At 39.3% G+C, this 20391-nt stretch overlaps 1 protein-coding gene across 1 annotated transcript; it reads left to right on the top strand.

Moving 5' to 3' along the window:
- Positions 1-13627: 13627 nt before the first annotated feature.
- nmur3 (neuromedin U receptor 3) lies at positions 13628-18701 on the top strand. Its single transcript, XM_073826264.1, has 2 exons — positions 13628-14489; positions 18025-18701. The coding sequence occupies exons 1-2, from the start codon at positions 13628-13630 to the stop codon at positions 18333-18335; spliced, it is 1173 nt and encodes a 390-aa protein (XP_073682365.1). The 3' UTR covers positions 18336-18701.
- The last annotated feature ends 1690 nt before the right edge of the window (positions 18702-20391 follow it).

Here is a 20391-nt window from a genome sequence, read left to right as displayed (position 1 = left end):
TTGCTCTTTTGCTTTAAAGAAGCAGTTCAAAAACAAAAATATGCTGAAAATTCACTCTCCCGCATTGTTTTCCAGATGTAGATGAGTTTGTTTCTTCATTGGAACAGATTTGGAGAAATAATGAAGCATTACTTACACACCAGTCGATTCAATGCAGTAAATGGGTGCCAGTTCTAAGTTAAAATCTTAATAATAGATGTTTCTCACAAACACGCAGCTTTTCATTTCACAAGACATTATTTGATGGACTGGAGTCATGTGGATTGCTTGTGGATTATTTTAATGTTTTTATCAGCTGTTCAAACTGTCATACTGGCGGCACCCATTCACTTCAAAGGATGCTTTCGTAAGCAAATTATGTAATGCTAAATTTCTTCAAATTTGATGAAGAAACAAGCTTCTCTACATCTTGAAAAGCCTGAGGGTAAACTCAGCAAATTGTCATTTTTAGGTGAACAATTCTAATGACTGTAGTAAACCTAATAAGTACCTTATTACAATAATGATGATTGTAATGCATTTCAGTCTTTATTTTCAATTACTTGTATTGTTAACTTTCAGTTGTTATTGTCTATTTCCAGGTTTAAACATTTTACTGTGGTTTACTTTTGGATCCTTCTCTAGTCCTGCTGATAGATTCATTAGAAACTTAATGAACAGAGGATTCATTCTAACTGCCTCATTGAACGTGTTGTGCCTCGAAACAGAAGACCACAGAGAGTCATAGATGATTTAACATGTTTGCAAACATGTTTTGGATTTGTGACTGGTCTCTGCTATGGCAACAGTGCAGAAGTCAATATAAAAGAACACAGAACTTACTCATGGATGACTTTGTCCCAACGACTGAAGCGTTTAACAGCAGGCCATGGTAGATGTGCACTCACAAAGGCCGGTGGTGACTAGGCAAGATTTTACCGGGATATAAATAACAAGAGCATCCCAGTGTTACAGTTAATTTGTAGTTGTCAGATGATATACGTGCAGTGAATATCTCTAGGGGAAAGAATGAAAACACTTGTGACTACTCATATGATACTGTATTGTTTAGCTGGGCAATATAATTTAACTTTTTGTATGCAAAGCAATAAGTCACCAGAGTGTGTACATTATAGTAATTCCATCCCAGTGAATGAGTGTTGTTGTTATTGTTGTGCTATGTAACTTTTGACCCTCTACTGGTTAAAAATAAAACTGCATGCGTCTTGCGGAAGAACATTGTTTTGGTTGTGCTTCAGCTTCAAGTTTTTTGGCTTTTAGTATGAATTTGTAAGCTTTAAGGTTATCTATAAGCTAGTTTGTTTCGAAACAATGACAAAATTCACATTTGTTAGACATAAGCATTCAAAATTTACAATCTCTAACTTCTGCTAATATGTATGAAACAATTTTGATGACATCACACTGCACTTCAGCTTCTCATCAAACTTTCTGTCCAATCAACTTCTCTCTAGAATCTAAAGCATCCCGCCCCCTAGACTATACGCTGCGGCTGAAATTGGTCTCCTGTTTACAGAATTAGTATTTTCTGTACTCTGAATGGCACGTAGTGCAAAATATAGGCGACAGGGAACAATTCAGAAAGAGTAAATATGCTTTCCATATGGAGTTAAAGAAGTGTGGTTTCACGATGTTTCACTTGAACTGTCTGCTCCGGTCCAGAGACACGATAGCATGAAGAGGAGAATGGTATATTTTATAGCGATTTGGATGAGATTGTGCCTGTCACACACTGTCAAATGTGGCTTTACTAAGCTCAATGGCTCTGGCCCAAGCTGTGATGTAAATGAAACGCTATTGGCTATTTAAAAAAGGGGGCAGGACTGCTTGATTTGTCCCACCTTTTCGTCTTATTTCTGTTGAAATGATGTCAACATAGAATAATGTTTCAAAGCACTTCAGTGGACCTTTAAGCTTTTGTTTCAATTTTTATTTGGATACACTGATGTTTTTAAAAGTTAACATTAGACATAAGGATTGTAATTTTGACAAAGTTATATAACCTTACAGTGAACTCACACTATTGTTAGAAAGATAAATGTGACACTGGACCACAAAACCAGTCATAAGAGTTGGATAAAGCTGAATAAATAAGCTTTCCATTGATGAATGGTTTGTTAGGATAGGACAATATTTGGCAGAGATTCAACTATTTGAAAATCTGGAATCTGAGGGTGCAAAAAATTCAAAATATTGAGAAAATCGCCTTTAAAGTTGTCCAAATGAAGTTCTTAGTAATGCATATTATTGAACAAAAAATTTTGTTTTGATATACACCGCGTTCCAAATTATTATGCAAATTGGATGTAAGTGTCATAAACACACAGTTTTTTGTTTTTCAATTAAACTCATGGATGGTATTGTGTCTCATGGCTCTTTGGATTACTGAAATGAATCTCAGACACCTGTGATAAATAGTTTGCCAAATGAGCCCAATTAAAGGAAAAGTACTTAAGAAGGATGTTCCACATTATTAAGCAGGCCACAGGTTTCAAGCAATATGGGAAAGAAAAAGGTCTCTCTGCTGCCGAAAAGCGTCAAATAGTGCAATGCTTTGGACAAGGTATGAAAACATTAGATATTTCACGAAAACGTAAGCGTGATCATTGTACTGTGAAGAGATTTGAGGCTGATTCAGAGCACAGACAGGTTCGTGCAGGTAAAGGCAGAATGAGGAAGGTTTCTGCCAGACAAATTCATCAGATTAAGAGAGCAGCTACTAAAATGCCATTACAAAGTAGCAAACAGGTTTTTGAAGCTGCTGGTGCCTCTGGAGTCCCGCGAACATCAAGGTGAAGGATCCTCCAGAGGCTTGCAGTTGTGCATAAACCTACTATTCGGCCACTCCTAACTAATGCTCACAAGCAGAAACGGTTGCAGTGGGCCCAGACACACATGAAGACTCATTTTCAAACAGTCTTGTTTACTGATGAGGGTTGTGCATCTTTGGATGGTCCAGATGGATGGAGTAGTGGATGGAACATGTCCCAACAAGGCTGCGACCACAACAAGGAGGTGGCGTTTTTGGCCGGAATCATAGGGAGAGAGCTGGTTGGCCCCTTTAGGATCCCTAAAGGTATTAAAATGACCTCGGCAAAGTATGTCGAGTTTTTGCCTGACCACTTTCTGTCATGGTACAAAAAAGAACTGTGCCTTCCGTAGCAAAATCATCTTCATGCATGACAATGCACCATCTCATGCTGCAAATAATACCTCTGTGTCATTGGCTGCTATCTGCATAAAAGATGAGAAACTCATGGTGTGGCCACCATCCTCCCCTGACCTCAACCAGATTGAGAACCTTTGGAGCATCCTCAAGCAAAAGATCTATTAGGGTGGGAGGCAGTTCACATCAAAACAGCAGCTCTGTGAGGCTATTCTGGCATCCTGCAAACAAACTCAATCAGAAACTCTCCAAAAACTCACAAATTCAATGGATGCAAGAATTGTGATAGCGATATCAAAGAAGGGGTCCTATGGTAAGATGTAACTTGCCCAGTTAGGATGTTTTTGATTGAAATAGCTTTTGATTTCAGTAAATATGACCACCTAATGCTGCAAATTCAGCAAATGCCCATTTTCAGTTCTTTACAACCTATACAATGTTTTAACTCTGTTGTGCATAATAATGTGGAACAGTGCATTTTCAGTTTTTTATTTTTGAAATAAATACTGTTATCATTAGGAGGTTTGTTCAATAAAATTCGAATTATACCCTGATGGTTGATGACTTAAAAATTATACTGACTGTCATCTGCATTGACTAGTTATGAAAACCAGAGAAAGATATCATTTGCATAATAATTTGGAACGCGGTGTATTTACGGTAAGAAATTTACAGAATATCTTCATGGAACATGATCTTTACTTAATATCCTAATGATTTTTGTCATAAAAGAAAAATTCATCATTTTGAAACATACAATGTATTTTTGGCTATTGCTACAAATATACTAGTGCTACTTAAGACTGGTTTTGTGGTCCAGGGTCACAAATAGTTATTTATCAGTTCATGGCACAGTTTTTTAAATATCTGAAAGTACACTTAGCATCAGTCAGTCGAGCATTATAATATGATATTATGATAATTTAGCAATAAAATGTAGTAATTACAACTTTAGTAATTAGAATAACCATGTATGAATGCATATTTGTCATGTTGACTGAACTTAGGACTGGTTGTGGTGCTTAAGATATTGTTTGACATTTTGTGATTTTATTTTATAAAATAATACTGATAAGATAACAATACTACTCCGAATTCTACTACTAATAACAATATAAAACGCGCTAAGGATTAATGAGCTGCTGGGTTCATGAATATTAATCATGTTTTCTGTGTTCGCTCTTATTGATTTGCTAAAACTACTACAAGAGAAATCGGCAGTACTTAAAAGAATTAAGGAATTCCGTTATTTTGACAGGAAAATGCAACAAAGAATATCGTTTACATTTAGCATGTCAATTTTGCATGGTATATAAGATTCCCTCGCTCTGAATCTTTTTTTCGCGTGTGTGTGAGACAAAGTGATGGTTAGTCATAGGCCTTAACAGTTCCTACTAGAGTTTAAGGTTTGTCAAATACAGGTACGCTGCGCATCCATTCAGATGAACTGAAAAATAAAATTATAGTAATGTTATAATAAATGATAGTAAGACCGCATTTTATTGTCAGTAACTGTAACAGCGTTGTAACGGGGAAACAGTCATTCGTTTAATTACTTGTTACTGAAAAAAATAACGCTGTTAGAAAACGCTGTTTATTTATAACGCCTTTATTCTCATCACTGTTCAATGTCAATATTTCTCGCTGACAACCAAATTTCACGCACCACAGTAACTGGAGCTACCTTGTTTATCCCTCCCTATCCCTTAATTCCCTACAGTGGCTAATGAACTAGAAGTCTCGCATATTTACAAAAAACGTCTTACTTCCGTGTTAAAAAATAAGGTGTATAGGTTTATCAAAGTGTGTCTGGGTAATGTAAAAACACAGTTTGGAAGTTCTATCATTAATAACATCATATCTTGAAAAAAGCACGATAAAAACTAATTTTAAAAATAGTAATAAAAAACAAACTATTCATACCTGATTCTGATTGGTCACTTGCGGGACTTGACATTTTGGTTTTAATTCATATTTTAATGTAATATTTTGTGAAAGCTTAAAATTAAAGCTTTAAGATATTATACAGTTAAAATTATACATATAAACAGATTGACTCATTGAAGTCATTTTTGTCAAAAACAAATATGTAAGTCTTAGACAAGGATGACAGCAAATTTGACAAAATAAATCAGTTTATCACAGTACTGTCAGACCACTCATCCATGGAGTATAGATTCTGCTAAGGCATACAGCATTATAAATGGTTCTCATTTATGATTTTGTTGTGTATTGTGTATTGCTTCGGTTGTCCTAGAAACGTACACAATAGAGAATTGTGCCCCTCAAGAAGGTTATAACAAGATATTGCCCTTGTGACATCAAATTCAATAACCTTTTTGGACGAGATTATCTGATAGATGATAACTTTGTCTTTAAAGATGCAAGTCATTTAAGTGAGTGTTATTAAATGTATCGGTAAAATGGCTGTAAATTCATATCGTTGTACCATGCTGTTCATGGGTTCCCCTTGTATCAATAAAGCCTTATCTTATCTAATCTTATCTTATGTAACCTTATGCTCTGTAAGGGTTGAATACAGCTTTAAATAGGGAAAAATAATTCTGACGGTATTCTGTTTTCATTATAAAATTTGTAGTGTTATATTTAGTGGTGATAATCCAATATGGATCCTCAGAGTGCTTCTGTAATTGAATAAGTTAATCTATCAAATAAATTCGACTTGACAGAGACATTTCGTGTGCATAGTAATGCAGTGATAAACACATTAATATGCATATGGACATTCTCTCTCCTGCGTTCATTGCATTTCACTCTTTGCTTAGACATTTATTCTGCCCTCTTTTGGAAGATTCTACACCTACTCATAACTGAACTTTTAATTGCATAAATTTTAGTGTTGGTCTTGTATCTGCATTACTGTATATGTTAAAGTTACATTAATATTATGTATATATTAAGTGAAAATATGCTTACATCAACAACTAGCCTCATAATAGCCCAAAAGCTCATCCACTCTGTAAACATCCAATTTGTTTGGTTTTCAAGTGTACAGAGCATGAAAGAGTCAACATACAGTAAGTGTGTTTAATTTTTTTGCTGTATAAACTAAATACTTGCAGAGTATTGTAAACCTAATCAAGAGCACACTAGTACTCAGTTCAGAGATTTAAATCACATATAGATATTTCATAACCATTTCCTCATCATAGTGTTTTCTTTATCTTTTACACCTTCATTACATACAGTATATTATTGTCATTGTGCACATGTCTGCTTAAAAATATTTTGTCCCTAAGCATGTATAGAACTCAAAATTTGAGTATATAGAGCTCAAAAAGAGCATGCCTGCATGAATGCAGCTTAAGTGAATTCAAGCGAAAAAAAGTTCTGAATTAGTTTGACCCATAGATGACTGTGTACAGCTGTTTGGAGCCTAGAAGCAAATCAAAGAGAAAAGAGTGGCTTGTACTTCTTTTCAATTTATGAAAAGTGTTTTTGAGCAAAAGAGTAAAATATTTTTTTTCCCATAACAATCTAAAATTATAGATTTTCCATTAGATAAAAATTGGGGCATGTTCTGAAAGTCAAAGGAGAATAATAAAGTAGACTGGAGAGTGTTGTTATATAGTGTACACACTCAAAAACATTCTCCAGGTCAAAGCTAATGGAATATTTTTTGAAGAAGTTTCTTGCGTTCACCAAGGCTACAATTATTTGATCAAAAATACAGTACAAATAATAATATTGTGAAATAACTACAATTTATCAATAAAAATAACTATTTTAATGTGTTTTAAAATGTAATTCATTCCTGTGATGGCAAGCTGAATTTCCAGGAGCCATTAGTCTTCAGAGTCACTTGTGATCCTTTAGAAATCATTCTAATATGCTCATTTATTATCAGTTATTATAGAGGATTTGCACTTACTATTTGGCCGCAGATTGCATGATTGCACAGTTAATATACTACTGAATAGGTTGTTCAGCTAATGTATGCTGTCTTAACCATGGGAAAAAATGTGTGGAAGCTACTAAATCATATAGAGAAGGCCTTATTGTCATGATCGGGGCTGTGGGTCTCCCCTCAGCCTCCTGAGGTCGCTGTTCACACTGCACTTTCTGATTGCATTCACCTGTCTGTGTCATTAACACTGATTCACTCACATCTGTTCACTATCATCTGGTCTTTAAATACTCTCACCTTTCTCTCCTGCTTCATGGTTGCATTGTCTTTTGTCCTATGTGTATTTTTGTATTCTAGATTCCGGTTCTTGATCTTGTTCTTTTGAGTTAAGTTGTGTTCTTGATTTTGTTTAATTTTGTGTTTGAGTTTATGTTCAGTTGCGCCGTGTTGGCCTTTTGTTTGTTTGTTTATTGTTTTATTATTAAATTAATTTCTTCCTGCATTTGGACCCAGACCTCCTTTCTTACTCGTGACAGAATGCAACCATCACAAATGGGTCCAGCAGGGAGGAATTTTTTCGAAGAGTCGGCTGCTCGTTTTGAGTTCCTTTACGCCTGTTTGGCACAGATGGACGCCTGTAGGGCCGAGGCTGCGCAGAGGCGCCCCTACTTTGCGGCGGGGGCGGAGACGCTCTTCCGCGGGAAAGCGGCGGCGTCCGCTGCCTCGATTCCTGATGCGGCACTGACGGCACTCTCTGTTCCTGACGCGGAGGCGGCTGCGCTCTCTGTTCCTGACGCGGAGGCGACTGCGCTCTCTGTTCCTGACGCGGAGGCGGCTGCGCTCTCTGTTCCTGACGCGGAGGCGGCTGCGCTCTCTGTTCCTGACGCGGAGGCGGCTGCGCTCTCTGTTCCTGACGCGGAGGCGACTGCGCTCTCTGTTCCTGACGCGGAGGCAACGGCGCTCTCTGTTCCTGACGCGGAGGCGGCAGCGCTCTCTGTTCCTGACGCGGAGGCGACTGCGCTCTCTGTTCCTGACGCGGAGGCAACGGCGCTCTCTGTTCCTGACGCGGAGGCGGCAGCGCTCTCTGTTCCTGACGCGGAGGCGGCTGCGCTCTCTGTTCCTGACGCGGAGGCGACTGCGCTCTCTGTTCCTGACGCGGAGGCGGCTGCGCTCTCTGTTCCTGACGCGGAGGCGACTGCGCTCTCTGTTCCTGACGCGGAGGCAACGGCGCTCTCTGTTCCTGACGCGGAGGCGGCAGCGCTCTCTGTTCCTGACGCGGAGGCGGCTGCGCTCTCTGTTCCTGACGCGGAGGCGGCTGCGCTCTCTGTTCCTGACGCGGAGGCGACTGCGCTCTCTGTTCCTGACGCGGAGGCAACGGCGCTCTCTGTTCCTGACGCGGAGGCGGCAGCGCTCTCTGTTCCTGACGCGGAGGCGGCTGCGCTCTCTGTTCCTGACGCGGAGGCAACGGCGCTCTCTGTTCCTGACGCGGAGGCGGCTGCGCTCTCTGTTCCTGACGCGGAGGCGACTGCGCTCTCTGTTCCTGACGCGGAGGCAACGGCGCTCTCTGTTCCTGACGCGGAGGCGGCTGCGCTCTCTGTTCCTGACGCGGAGGCGGCAGCGCTCTCTGTTCCTGACGCGGAGGCGGCGGCGCTCTCTGTTCCTGACGCGGAGGCGGCGGCGCTCTCTGTTCCTGACGCGGAGGCGGCCGCGCTCTCTGTTCCTGACGCAGAGGCGACCGCGCCCTCTGTTCCTGACGCGGCTGTGAACGCGCTCTCTGTTCCTGACGCGGCTGTGAACGCGCTTTCTGTTCCAGACGCGGCCATGACCGCTATCTCTGCGCCTGACGCGGAGGCAACCGCGTTCTTTGTTCCTGACGCAGAGGCGACCGCGCCCTCTGTTCCTGACGCGGCTGTGAACGCGCTCTCTGTTCCAGACGCGGCCATGACCGCTATCTCTGCGCCTGACGCGGAGGCAACCGCGCTCTCTGTTCCTGACGCGGAGGCGACCGCGTTCTCTGTTCCTGACGCGGAGGCGACCGCGCTCTCTGTTCCTGACGCGGAGGCGACCGCGTTCTCTGTTCCTGACGCGGCTGTGAACGCGCTTTCTGTTCCTGACGCGGCTGTGAACGCGCTCTCTGTTCCAGACGCGGCCATGACCGCTATCTCTGCGCCTGACGCGGAGGCAACCGCGTTCTTTGTTCCTGACGCAGAGGCGACCGCGCCCTCTGTTCCTGACGCGGCTGTGAACGCGCCCTCTGTTCCAGACGCGGCCATGCCCGCTATCTCTGCGCCTGACGCGGAGGCAACCGCGTTCTTTGTTCCGGACGCGGAGGCAACCGCGTTCTCTGTTCCGGACGCGGAGGCAACCGCGCCCTCTGTTCCTGACGCGGCTGTGAACGCGCTCTCTGTTCCGGACGCGGCCATGACCGCTATCTCTGCGCCTGACGCGGAGGCGACTGCGCTCTCTGTTCCGGACGCGGAGGCAACCACGCCCTCTGTTCCTGACGCGGCTGTGAACGCGCTCTCTGTTCCGGACGCGGCCATGACCGCTATCTCTGTGCCTGACGCGGAGGCAACCGCGTTCTTTGTTCCGGACGCGGAGGCAACCGCGTTCTCTGTTCCGGACGCGGAGGCAACCGCGCCCTCTGTTCCTGACGCGGCTGTGAACGCGCTCTCTGTTCCGGACGCGGCCATGACCGCTATCTCTGCGCCTGACGCGGAGGCGACTGCGCTCTCTGTTCCGGACGCGGAGGCAACCGCGCCCTCTGTTCCTGACGCGGCTGTGACTGCGCTGCACGGGCCTGGCCCACCATCCCTCCCGCTGAGTTGCCTTCCTCCGTGCCTCCTCCCTCCAGACTTTGGGAACGTCTGGGAGCCGTTCCGTAGGGAGGGGTTACTGTCATGATCGGGGCTGTGGGTCTCCCCTCAGCCTCCTGAGGTCGCTGTTCACATTGCACTTTCTGATTGCATTGTCTTTGTCATTAACACTGATTCACTCAAATCTGTTCACTATCATCTGGTCTTTAAATACTCTCACCTTTCTCTCCTGCTTCATGGTTGCATTGTCTTTTGTCCTATGTGTATTTTTATATTCTAGATTCCGGTTCTTGATCTTGTTCTTTTGAGTTAATTTGTGTTCTTGATTTTGTTTAATTTTGTGTTTGAGTTTATGTTCAGTTGCGCCGTGTTGGCCTTTTGTTTGTTTGTTTATTGTTTTATTATTAAATTAATTTCTTCCTGCATTTGGACCCAGACCTCCTTTCTCACTCGTGACACTTATAGTAAGCAGGAAAGGGCACAAATTTTTGACAAACTAAAGTAGGTGGTAAAGATATACCAACAATATTAAGTAAGATATCAGCCTAATATTTCACCTACCTGACCGGAAATGCTAAGAACAAACACAAATGTTGTCATGATTCTTGCCCTGGAAATCCTAGTTCAGTTTGGCCAACCACAAACGTATTTTGTTCCTCAGACAGTTTTTGCACTATTCTCCTTGATGATTTGTTATAACTTTTGGCCGTCTGTAGTACTCCAAATGTTTTCCCCGGTCCTGTCGACTAGTACAGACCAAAACATGACAATAATTTACCATTTTCAGCAGCAATACTCAGCAAAATATGCCAGCTTCGTTCAGTTCAGTGGCATTGTTTACATTCAGTGCCGCCAAAATGAGCAATTGATGATGCGCCGTAAAAACACTTTATTAATGTTTTTTTTTATTGTTAAACATTATTATTTGCTGCTAATTATTTTTGTAGATACCATAATACACATTTAAGATTCTTTGATGAATAGAAAAATGTGAAGAAGCATACTGCTTTGATAACAATAAGATATATTTTGGCTGCAACAACCGCACTCTTTGTAATTGACATTACTTAAGTAAAACATTCATTCATTAAAGATAATGACTTTGTGGACGACTTTAATTTGAAGAATACAAATATGGGAATGTTATATCAACATAACAAGAAAACGTTACAGACGCTCTCTTACTGTAGTGAGCCTGCATTTGAAACATTGACTTGATTGGAGACGCGCAGAGGCGCGCACACCTATCCATCATCAATTGCCTCCCTCCATCCTGGTCCACGGAACCTACTTTAAAACGAGTGATGCATAAACAATCAAAGGCAAAATCAGTTTGATTTGCAAATGAAACCCATGACAAACGAACACTGAGAAGACTGAAAGCCCGGCAGCCTGTCATCTCATTGGATGTTTGGGTGCGTCCTTACCGCAAAGATCCATCAACCGAGCAACTCAGTCAAGGCACAGACACTGTAATGGCTGGGAATGACACCTGTTATTCCTGCACGATCTTACAGCTTTACAAACAGTGATTGTTTACCGCGATTGTTTTACCATTTGCCTGACCAGGGATCAAGTTAAAAAGAACAAGTCTGGATGCGGTGCGCTTTCCTTGACGCTGGAAAGGTGAGTGTCTTTTTACATTTCTTAACTTTATCACACTGGAGGCTTAAATAATATATTTGTTGAAGTAACATGTATATAAAGTAGGCTACATTTTTAACCTCAATTGAGTAGAACCGACGAAACACGTAATCATAAATAATGAGTAAATAAAAATATTTACATACGCTTTAAATGCTGCTGCTATGAAATAATGCAATCAATGTTTTAAAGATTGCTGTATGCATAAATAAACATATTGGATCTTAATTAGCAAGTTTTGGTCAAAAAGCATCAGTCATATGGTCTTAATATTAGGCTATGATCTTACAATAGTTTGGATTCTATGTTGCTTCATTTTACGCGTCGAGATGCATTTAAGCATACCGTATGAGGACTGATGGTTTTTTAATAAGTTTAATCATTTTTTTGTAATATCATTTGAGACATATCTCAAATAAACGAATGACGAGCTATAAGAATGTATTCGCTGCTCTTTAGGTATCCACATAATGCACGTTTCCATAGATTTACATTTAGAGAGAGTTCAGCAAAAGTGGGACATCAGGTAAAGCGGGACAAACAAGTGCCATGAATTGTTATCGTTGAAGTACCAAGAAGCCTGTCAAATACAGTGGCGTTGAGGTAATGTGGGACACGTTTAAAACTGTTCTATAAGATTTTGTTCATTAATTAGGCTGTTGGATTATTATGGGCTATTTTGAACCATGGCATAGAAGGGTATGAGTTTTGGCAGCTTAAATTTTACCTTAATGGCAGTTTTAAATCGTACGAGCTGCCAATTTATGGACAATAGCTAGTCCAAGCTGGTCTAGCAGATCTAGATGATGGAAATGATTTGGCAGACCTTGACCAGACTGGTTACAAAGAAGAGAACCTTAAACACAGCTGAAACAGCTGACATGTTTTACAAACCAGTTCAATAAAGTTGAGATTAATGTTAGATGGCATGGTATGTTAGATGGCATAGTATATATCATATTTCAATAAAAAAAAAAAAAAAATACAATAAACATGAACATTTTACGGTATGTCAATACATTTCTCAAGTTTAATTCCACTTAAGTTAAAGCTGCTTTTAAGCCATGTCGTAATTACCAAAATTCCGAGATGATAACACGTGAAATTTTAATCATAGCTTTCCATGTTGTCAGACTAAGAGGTAAATTTACCTGATTTACTTGTAACTGGTTTAGACTCAGATAGAGTAGAATGTCACATGTTTTCATCTCGATATTACGACATGGCATGAATGCAGCATAATATACTCTGGTGTCTGATTGTTTTGTCAGACAAAATGGCTGATTGAGCATTATGATTGGTTAGATCGCCTGTCAATCGAGGCTGTGTGGGCGATACTCAAATGTAAACAACAACATGTTAATGTACTACTGAATGCATTGATCTGCTAATTTATACTTTCTAAACCATTGACAAATGGTGCTGCTAAATCATATAGAGAAGGACTTAGTAAGCAGAAAAGAGCACAATACTGTTGACAAACTAAAGTTAATATGTAGAAAAGAGACATACAAGCAGTACTAATTAAGAGATTAGCCTAATATTTCACCTACCTGACCAGACATGATATGAACAAACATGAATGTTGTCAAGATTCTTGCCCTGGAAATCCTGGTTCTGTTTGGCCAATCACAAACAACTTTTGTTCCTCAGACACTTTTTTTGCACTCCTTTACTTGATTTGTTAAAACGATTAGTACAGCCCAAAACATGGCAATAATTGACCATTTGCAGCGATAATAAGCAAAATATGCAAGTTTTGTTCAGTTCAGTGGCATTGTTTACGTTCAGTGCTGGCAATATGGCAGATTGATGACACGTGAAAACACTCTTGTTTTTCTAATGCAAAAATAAAGGAACACTACAGGTGATTTGTTGGCAGGAAAAGGCAGGCTGTGATTAATTGTTCAGGATGATTAAAATCAGTTTGGATTTGAGAAAATAACAATAATCAAGAAAAAAGCAGACAGTATTCCTGTATGTACCTCCACTGCATCAGCCTTTATATCACCTAGATTGCACTTAAAATGTGTAAATCTGTTTGACACAGGTCTCCATGATGCTGAAGGTGAAGTCTGTGAGGTAGCAGTTCAAACGCTTACTTCAAGACAGGCTTTTCACCTTTCGATTCCCATGATGGCTCTGACCTGCCTTTGCGAGTCTGTGAACGGATCATACCAGGATTATGTGTTCTGCAACAGCACTACATTCAACTTCACCGGCAATGAGAGTGGACACTGCCACGTTCAGACCATGGATGAAGTTCTGTTTAGGCTTTTGGGCCCTAGACGATCTCCTTTTTTCTTTCCTGTAACCTTTACGTACATCCTTATCTTTGTTACAGGGGTCTTGGGAAACCTCCTGACTTGCACCGTAATCACTAAAGACAGGAAGATGCGGACACCCACAAATTTATATCTTTTTAGCTTGGCCATCTCAGACCTGCTAGTACTATTCTTCGGGATGCCGCTGGAAATCTACGAGCTTTGGCAGAACTACCCCTTCCCCTTTGGGGAAAGCATGTGCTGCTTTAAGATCATCTTATTTGAGACGGTTTGTTTTGCTTCTGTGCTTAACGTTACAGTGCTAAGCGTAGAACGCTACATAGCTGTCATTCACCCGCTCAAAACCCGCTATGCGATAACCAACAAGCATGCTCAAAGGGTCATTGCCAGTGTTTGGGTTCTGTCCCTGATCTGCGCCATTCCGAACACCTCGCTTCACGGCCTGCAGTACCAGTACCTGCCAGAGAGGGTTCTGGAATCAGCTACCTGCAACCTGCTCAAGCCCAAATGGATGTATAACTTAGTGATCCAGGTCACCACTGTACTCTTTTACTTTGTCCCTATGATGATGATCAGTGTGCTGTATCTGATGATTGGTCTGACACTGGCCAGGGGACAGAAGCAGAAGAAGGACAAACTGGACAAGAACCACGACAGCTGGAAAATCCATCTGGACAGCAGACGGAGGAGGCAGGTCACCAAGATGCATTGTGAGTGATGGCCAGATATTTACAGTAAAAACATAACATTATTAATAACAATATAACATTATTTTATTATTTATATACACTACCAGTCAAAATTGATTGATTTTTTTTGTTTAAAGTCTCTTTTGCTCACCAAGCCTGCTTTATTTGATTCAAGTACAGCAAAAACAGTAACAAAAAATGTCAAATACTTGAATATATTAAAATAACTGTTTTAGATTTGAATATATTTTAAAATGTCATTTATTCCTGTGATTTTAAAGCTGAATTTTTACCATCATTACTGCAGTCACATTTGATTTGCTGTTTAAGAAAATATACTAATTTGTTTGCTAGTATAATTATCGATATTTAAAACAGTCGAGTCATTTTTTCAGGATTCTTCAATGAATAGAAAGCTCCATAGATCAAAAGAGATGATAATGATAATGTTACAATATAATTCTATTTCAGGTAAATTATGCTGTTCTGAACGTTCTTTTCATCAAAGAAACCTGAAAAATTATACTGTTTTCGCCATAATACTAATAATAATAATAATAATAAAAAAAAAAAAATGATTTCTGAAGGATCATATGATTGGAGTAATGATGCTAAAAATGCATTTTTTGAAAGCACAGAAATAAATTATATTTTAAAATATATCTAAATAGAAAACAGTAAGTAAGCAAAAAAAAATTCTTAAGAAAACAAAATCTTACCGTCCAAAAACTTTTGAATGGTATATATACATACATGCACACACACACACACACACACACACACACACACACACACACACATATATATATATATATATATATATATATATATATATATATATATATATATATATATATATATATGATAGATAGATAGATAGATAGATAGATAGATAGATTTCTTTATAACAAATCTAAATCTGACAGTTGAAAGCGTAACTTAGATGTCTGAAAACATGCATTTGGACAGATGAAATCTCTAGCCAAACCAGTGTTTAAAATGAAATTAATTAATTAATTAGAAAATCCATTGCTCTTAGAGTTTCACATCTTCTATATGCCTTTCCTTAATGGCTATGATGCTAATTATGATGCTAATAACAGTGTCTTTTAGTTTAGCAGGTGTTTTGATTATATTTCTCTGCTCTGGTAAAACTCTCAAAGTGAAGGGATCCAACATAATGAATGGGACTTAAAAGCAAGACACTTTTGTCTGCTTATATAGCGCATGTGTCTATACAAATCTTATGGCACAAATTACTCACCATTAAAGCTATTCAATTATAGACTCAACTATAAGCTCATCACATTGCTATTTTAGGGTTTATTTATATTAGCGTAAGTGTTTGAGAGAAGCTTTGGCAGTGCTGTTTCATCCTGAAAAGGAAAGTGCCTCATGATTTCAGACCTTGCATTTTGATTTGACTAAAATGTTTTATAAAAGTGAACATTTTGTACTAATAAAACTACATTTTCATTCTCTGAATCATGCCTTGCATGACTCACCACTTCAGTTTTAGTATACTGTACAGTATATTACTGTTAGATTGCAACCTTCATTCTGCTAAAAGAGAATCCTGGGTATTGTGACATGTATGTCTTATTATAACGTAAATTATGTGTCTTACGGAAATATGTAGTAGAAAACCCATAAAAGATTTATGTTATTATAAAAAATCCACACGTTTTACACACATTTTGCACTATGGGGGGTGCCGTAATGACATGAATTTGTTGCAGTCAGTGAGCTACTGCTAACGGTTGCTATTTTTACCACAACTCAATTCAGAATACACAACTATGAAAATAAAATACTGATATGATGACCACAGCTACTGAAAGAGCTTGCAGGTGGCATTGGATGTAGGTGTAGGCTTAAACCAAATGTTGTCCCATTGATTCTCCCCACAAGAAGTCTTAATGCCCCAGATATCGAGTGAAATCCACACTGAGAAACTCCTTCAGTGGCTACAGCGTCATGACAAGCGTCGGCATGTTTACATCCTGCAAGGATGGCATCTAACGTTTTTGGTCCCTGTCCTTTGTTGCTGCTTTCAGTAGCTGTGGTCTACTAAAAGTCTCAAAGGCATCAGGGCTGAAGTGGAGAGAACAAATACTCGGGTCTTTAGGAAGTTTTATTCATCTATAGGCATCTTCCTATTCTTTGCTACCCTACTTATCGCTAGTAAAAGCAGAGAAGACTTACATCGCTTCTCTTGTTGCCCTTCGACTGAAAATTACAACCAAAAAACTGCACAATGTGGCATTGTATCAGTGTTTTATTTTCCGAGTTGTGTTGCTGTAAAAATAGCAACAGTTTGCGGCAGCAGCCATTTCACGCCACTGAAATAGTAGCGCCCACCTTAGTCCAAAATATGTATAAAACAATGTGGATTTTTTTAAATAACATAGTCTTAAATGGATCTTCTGCTACATATGTAGTAAGAGACATCATTTAGGTTATATTAAGCCATACAAGTTCTAATACCCAGGGTTCCCTTTAATGTCACTGACAATAGAAGCATCAGCAGTACTGCCTGCAGAAATGCATTGATTTCACTGGATAGTTTGTAGTCATTTTAGAAAAGAATATTTACCATGCATAAAGAGCCGGGGGTGAAAACCTTTTGAATTTGAAGATCAGGGTCAATTTAACTAATTTTGTCTCCTGGGAAACATGCAACTATCTTCTGTAGCCTCTGAAAGACAGTAGGCAAAATAAAAATCTAAAAAAAAAGAAAATTGATTCTGTTCAAAAGTTTTCAACCCTAGCTCTTAATGCAATGTTTTTCCTTCTGAAGCATCAGTGAGCATTTGAACCTTCTGTAATAGTTGCATGGAGTCCTTCAGTTGTCCTCAGTGTGAAAAGATGGATCTCAAAAACATACAGTCATTGTAGGAAAAGGTTCAAATTTACTAAAATGCTGAAAACCAAAGAATTTGTGGGACCTGAAAGATTTTTTTGTAGAGCAGCAGGCAGTTTAACTGTTCAGGACAAATAAGGGAGTCATGAACAACAATCACAAAACAAAAAAACACGGTTGTGGATCATTCAGGTAACAACACAGTATTAAGAATCAAGGGGATGTAAACTTTTGAGCTGGGTCATTTTTATAAATTCAACTATTATTTTTCTCTTGTGGACTATATGTAAACATTATTATTTTTTTTGTGTGTGAAATATCTTACTCAGGTCAGTACCAAATAAACAATAACATGCATTTTGTATAATCTCTCTTATTCTGGTAAAATAAATAACATTTTCTGAAAGGGGGATGTAAATGTTTGACCACAGCTGTACTCTAATACAATGTACAAAACAATCGGTCAAGCAACGATTTTTACAACCCAATCTCATTTCGCTAGAGGCTAATAACCAAGTATAACCAAGTGCATAAAGTATCAACCAATCAGAATCAAGCATTCCAGTGAAAGACTGAGATTCCAGTGGAGCTCTGGGCATCATGCCTGAAGAGTAGACTGTGTATCTGAGGGCTCACTTTCACAGCTGATTGTAACATTGATTTACTTGATTTCTTCTCTCTCTCTTCCTATAGTTGTGGTGGTATTAGTGTTTGCCATCTGCTGGGCTCCGTTCCACATCGACCGGCTTTTGTGGAGCTTCATCACAAGTTGGACGGACCACATGTATAACATATTCGAATATGTGCACATAATCTCAGGCGTGCTCTTTTACCTCAGCTCCGCCGTTAACCCTGTAATCTACAACCTTCTCTCCAGTCGTTTCCGGGAGCGGTTTCAAGCTCTGGTGTGCAGCCGCCTGCCATCAAGCTCTTCTCGTAATGACTCAACACCTTTCTACATCATCCCCAAAGACCCCCCCACTGATCTCCAACGTCCAGGCTAAGAGCAGGAGCGCGGACGGCCCACTTCCTTTTGTCATTATCAGCAGCGGGTGGGAAGGAGAGAATGAATGCTTTCATGTGAGACAGCAAGCTCTCTGATCTCACATGGGAAGCCTTGGTTACCTCTAGCTAAGGACAGAAAAAGACAAAGAGGTGAAACGTGTCAATTACAGTACTGTGTAAATAATAGACAATTCGTTAAAACCACATGTTAATGGACACATACTGGGTTTAACTGATATTGCCAATCAGGCTTTTTGAAGCTAAATACCAGCTTAAGCTAATGCTAACTAGTGTAGTCATGTTGTCCAAAAAAAAAAAGACATAAAACACTACAGTTTTGTAGAAGTGCCACTCATCAAGCTATTCATGGTCAACATTATGGTTCCTGTGAACACAAGAATAGAGTCAAAAAGGTCATTGGTTAATAAATGACAAAAGTGCTGCTATGTGTCTGTTTAAAAAAAAGGGACATCTGTATAATAGACATTAAGTCTGTATCAAATTTAGGGTTACACTTTAGACATTCTACTAACTATAATATACTGCAACTACAGTGCCCTCTATTAAAGGGATAGTTCACTCAAAAATGAAAATTTGATGTTTATCTGCTTACCTCCAGGGCATCCACGATGGAGGTGACTTTGCTTCTTTAGTAGAACACAAAGATTTTTAACCCGTTGCAGTCAATGGTATCCACGGCTTTGACAGTCAAAAAAACATACAGGATAGTTTGACATCATGGTGCAACAGAGGTAAAAAAATAGATATAAATACTGTTCAGTTTCTTGCACAAAACCAATTGTTTACAGTGTTAAGACCTCAATGTATTGTCACAAGCCGCATTGTTTAATTTGGTTTTGTCTGTATGTTTTTTTGACTCTCAAAGACGTGGATCCTATTGACTGCCAGTGATTGACAATGATTTGAGATAAAATCTTTGTTTGTGTTCTACTGAAGAAACAAAGTCACCTACATCTCGGATGCCCTGGGGTTAAGAAGAAAAACATAAAATTAAAATTTTGGGGAAAACTATTCATTTAATATTGGCACCCTTGGTATATAAGAGCAAAAGGCAGCTGTAAAAATCAATCTGCGCTGTTTATCTTTTTGATCTTTTACAAAAAAAAAAAAAAAAAAGTTCCAATCTTTCATTGAAGTACACCAAATGAAAGTGGTGGGAAACTCACATGTTTTTCTCCAATGCATTTTGGCCATAATTATTGGCACCTTATGAGGAAAAATATCTTTGTAGTACATTCCTATTCAGTTTTTTTTAGCATACCAGGGTGACTAGGAGCATGAAATTGATCCGGCATTCATCAGGCATTATAGGAGAAAACTCAGAGCTGTTATTTTGGGAAAAGGACGTTACAATAATTGGTGCCAATAATTATGGCCAAAGTGAACTAGAGAATTTTTTTTTTTCATAATAAGATTGACCACTTTTTTCCCCACTTTCCATTGTTTTACTTCAATGATAGGTTGCAATATTGTTCATTTTTTTAATGAAAGATCAAAAGGATGAACAACGCATATTTATTTTCACAGCCAACTTTGCTCAAATTTAACAAGGGTGCCAATATTAATGTAGGGCACTTTAAATGTCAACCACCTCTCAATAATATGCAACTACATGTCAACTAACTCTTATTAGGTTATTAATAGACTGTTAGGTTATGTAGAATTAGTATAAGTTGACACATAGTCACAAATTTACCATCAAAATAAAGTGTTAGCAGAAATTAAGCAGTCTACTAATACTCTAATGACTGCTAGTTGACATGTAGTTGCAAAGTTAGCTAGTAGATTGGCTAAAGTGGACTCAAAAGAAAGTGTTACCTTATTCAGTGAAGGCATCCTTCTATCCTTGTGTCTTCACTCAACAGATTTTTCATTTAAATTAGGATGTATGCATTTTGATGCTTTATGTAGATTGTATGGATACTATGCGCTGTGCAAAATATGCTTTATCTTACTTTTAAAGATCTATCTATCTATCTAGCTGAAATTGAAACTGTATTACTATATTCTATGAAATGTCATATTATGGACAAT

Source organism: Garra rufa, chromosome 20 (genome assembly GCF_049309525.1).
Source record: "Garra rufa chromosome 20, GarRuf1.0, whole genome shotgun sequence".
Taxonomy (NCBI): Eukaryota; Metazoa; Chordata; class Actinopteri; order Cypriniformes; family Cyprinidae; genus Garra; species Garra rufa.
Note: the sequence above shows the minus strand (reverse complement) of the source record. Positions and strands in the feature narration are given on the sequence as shown.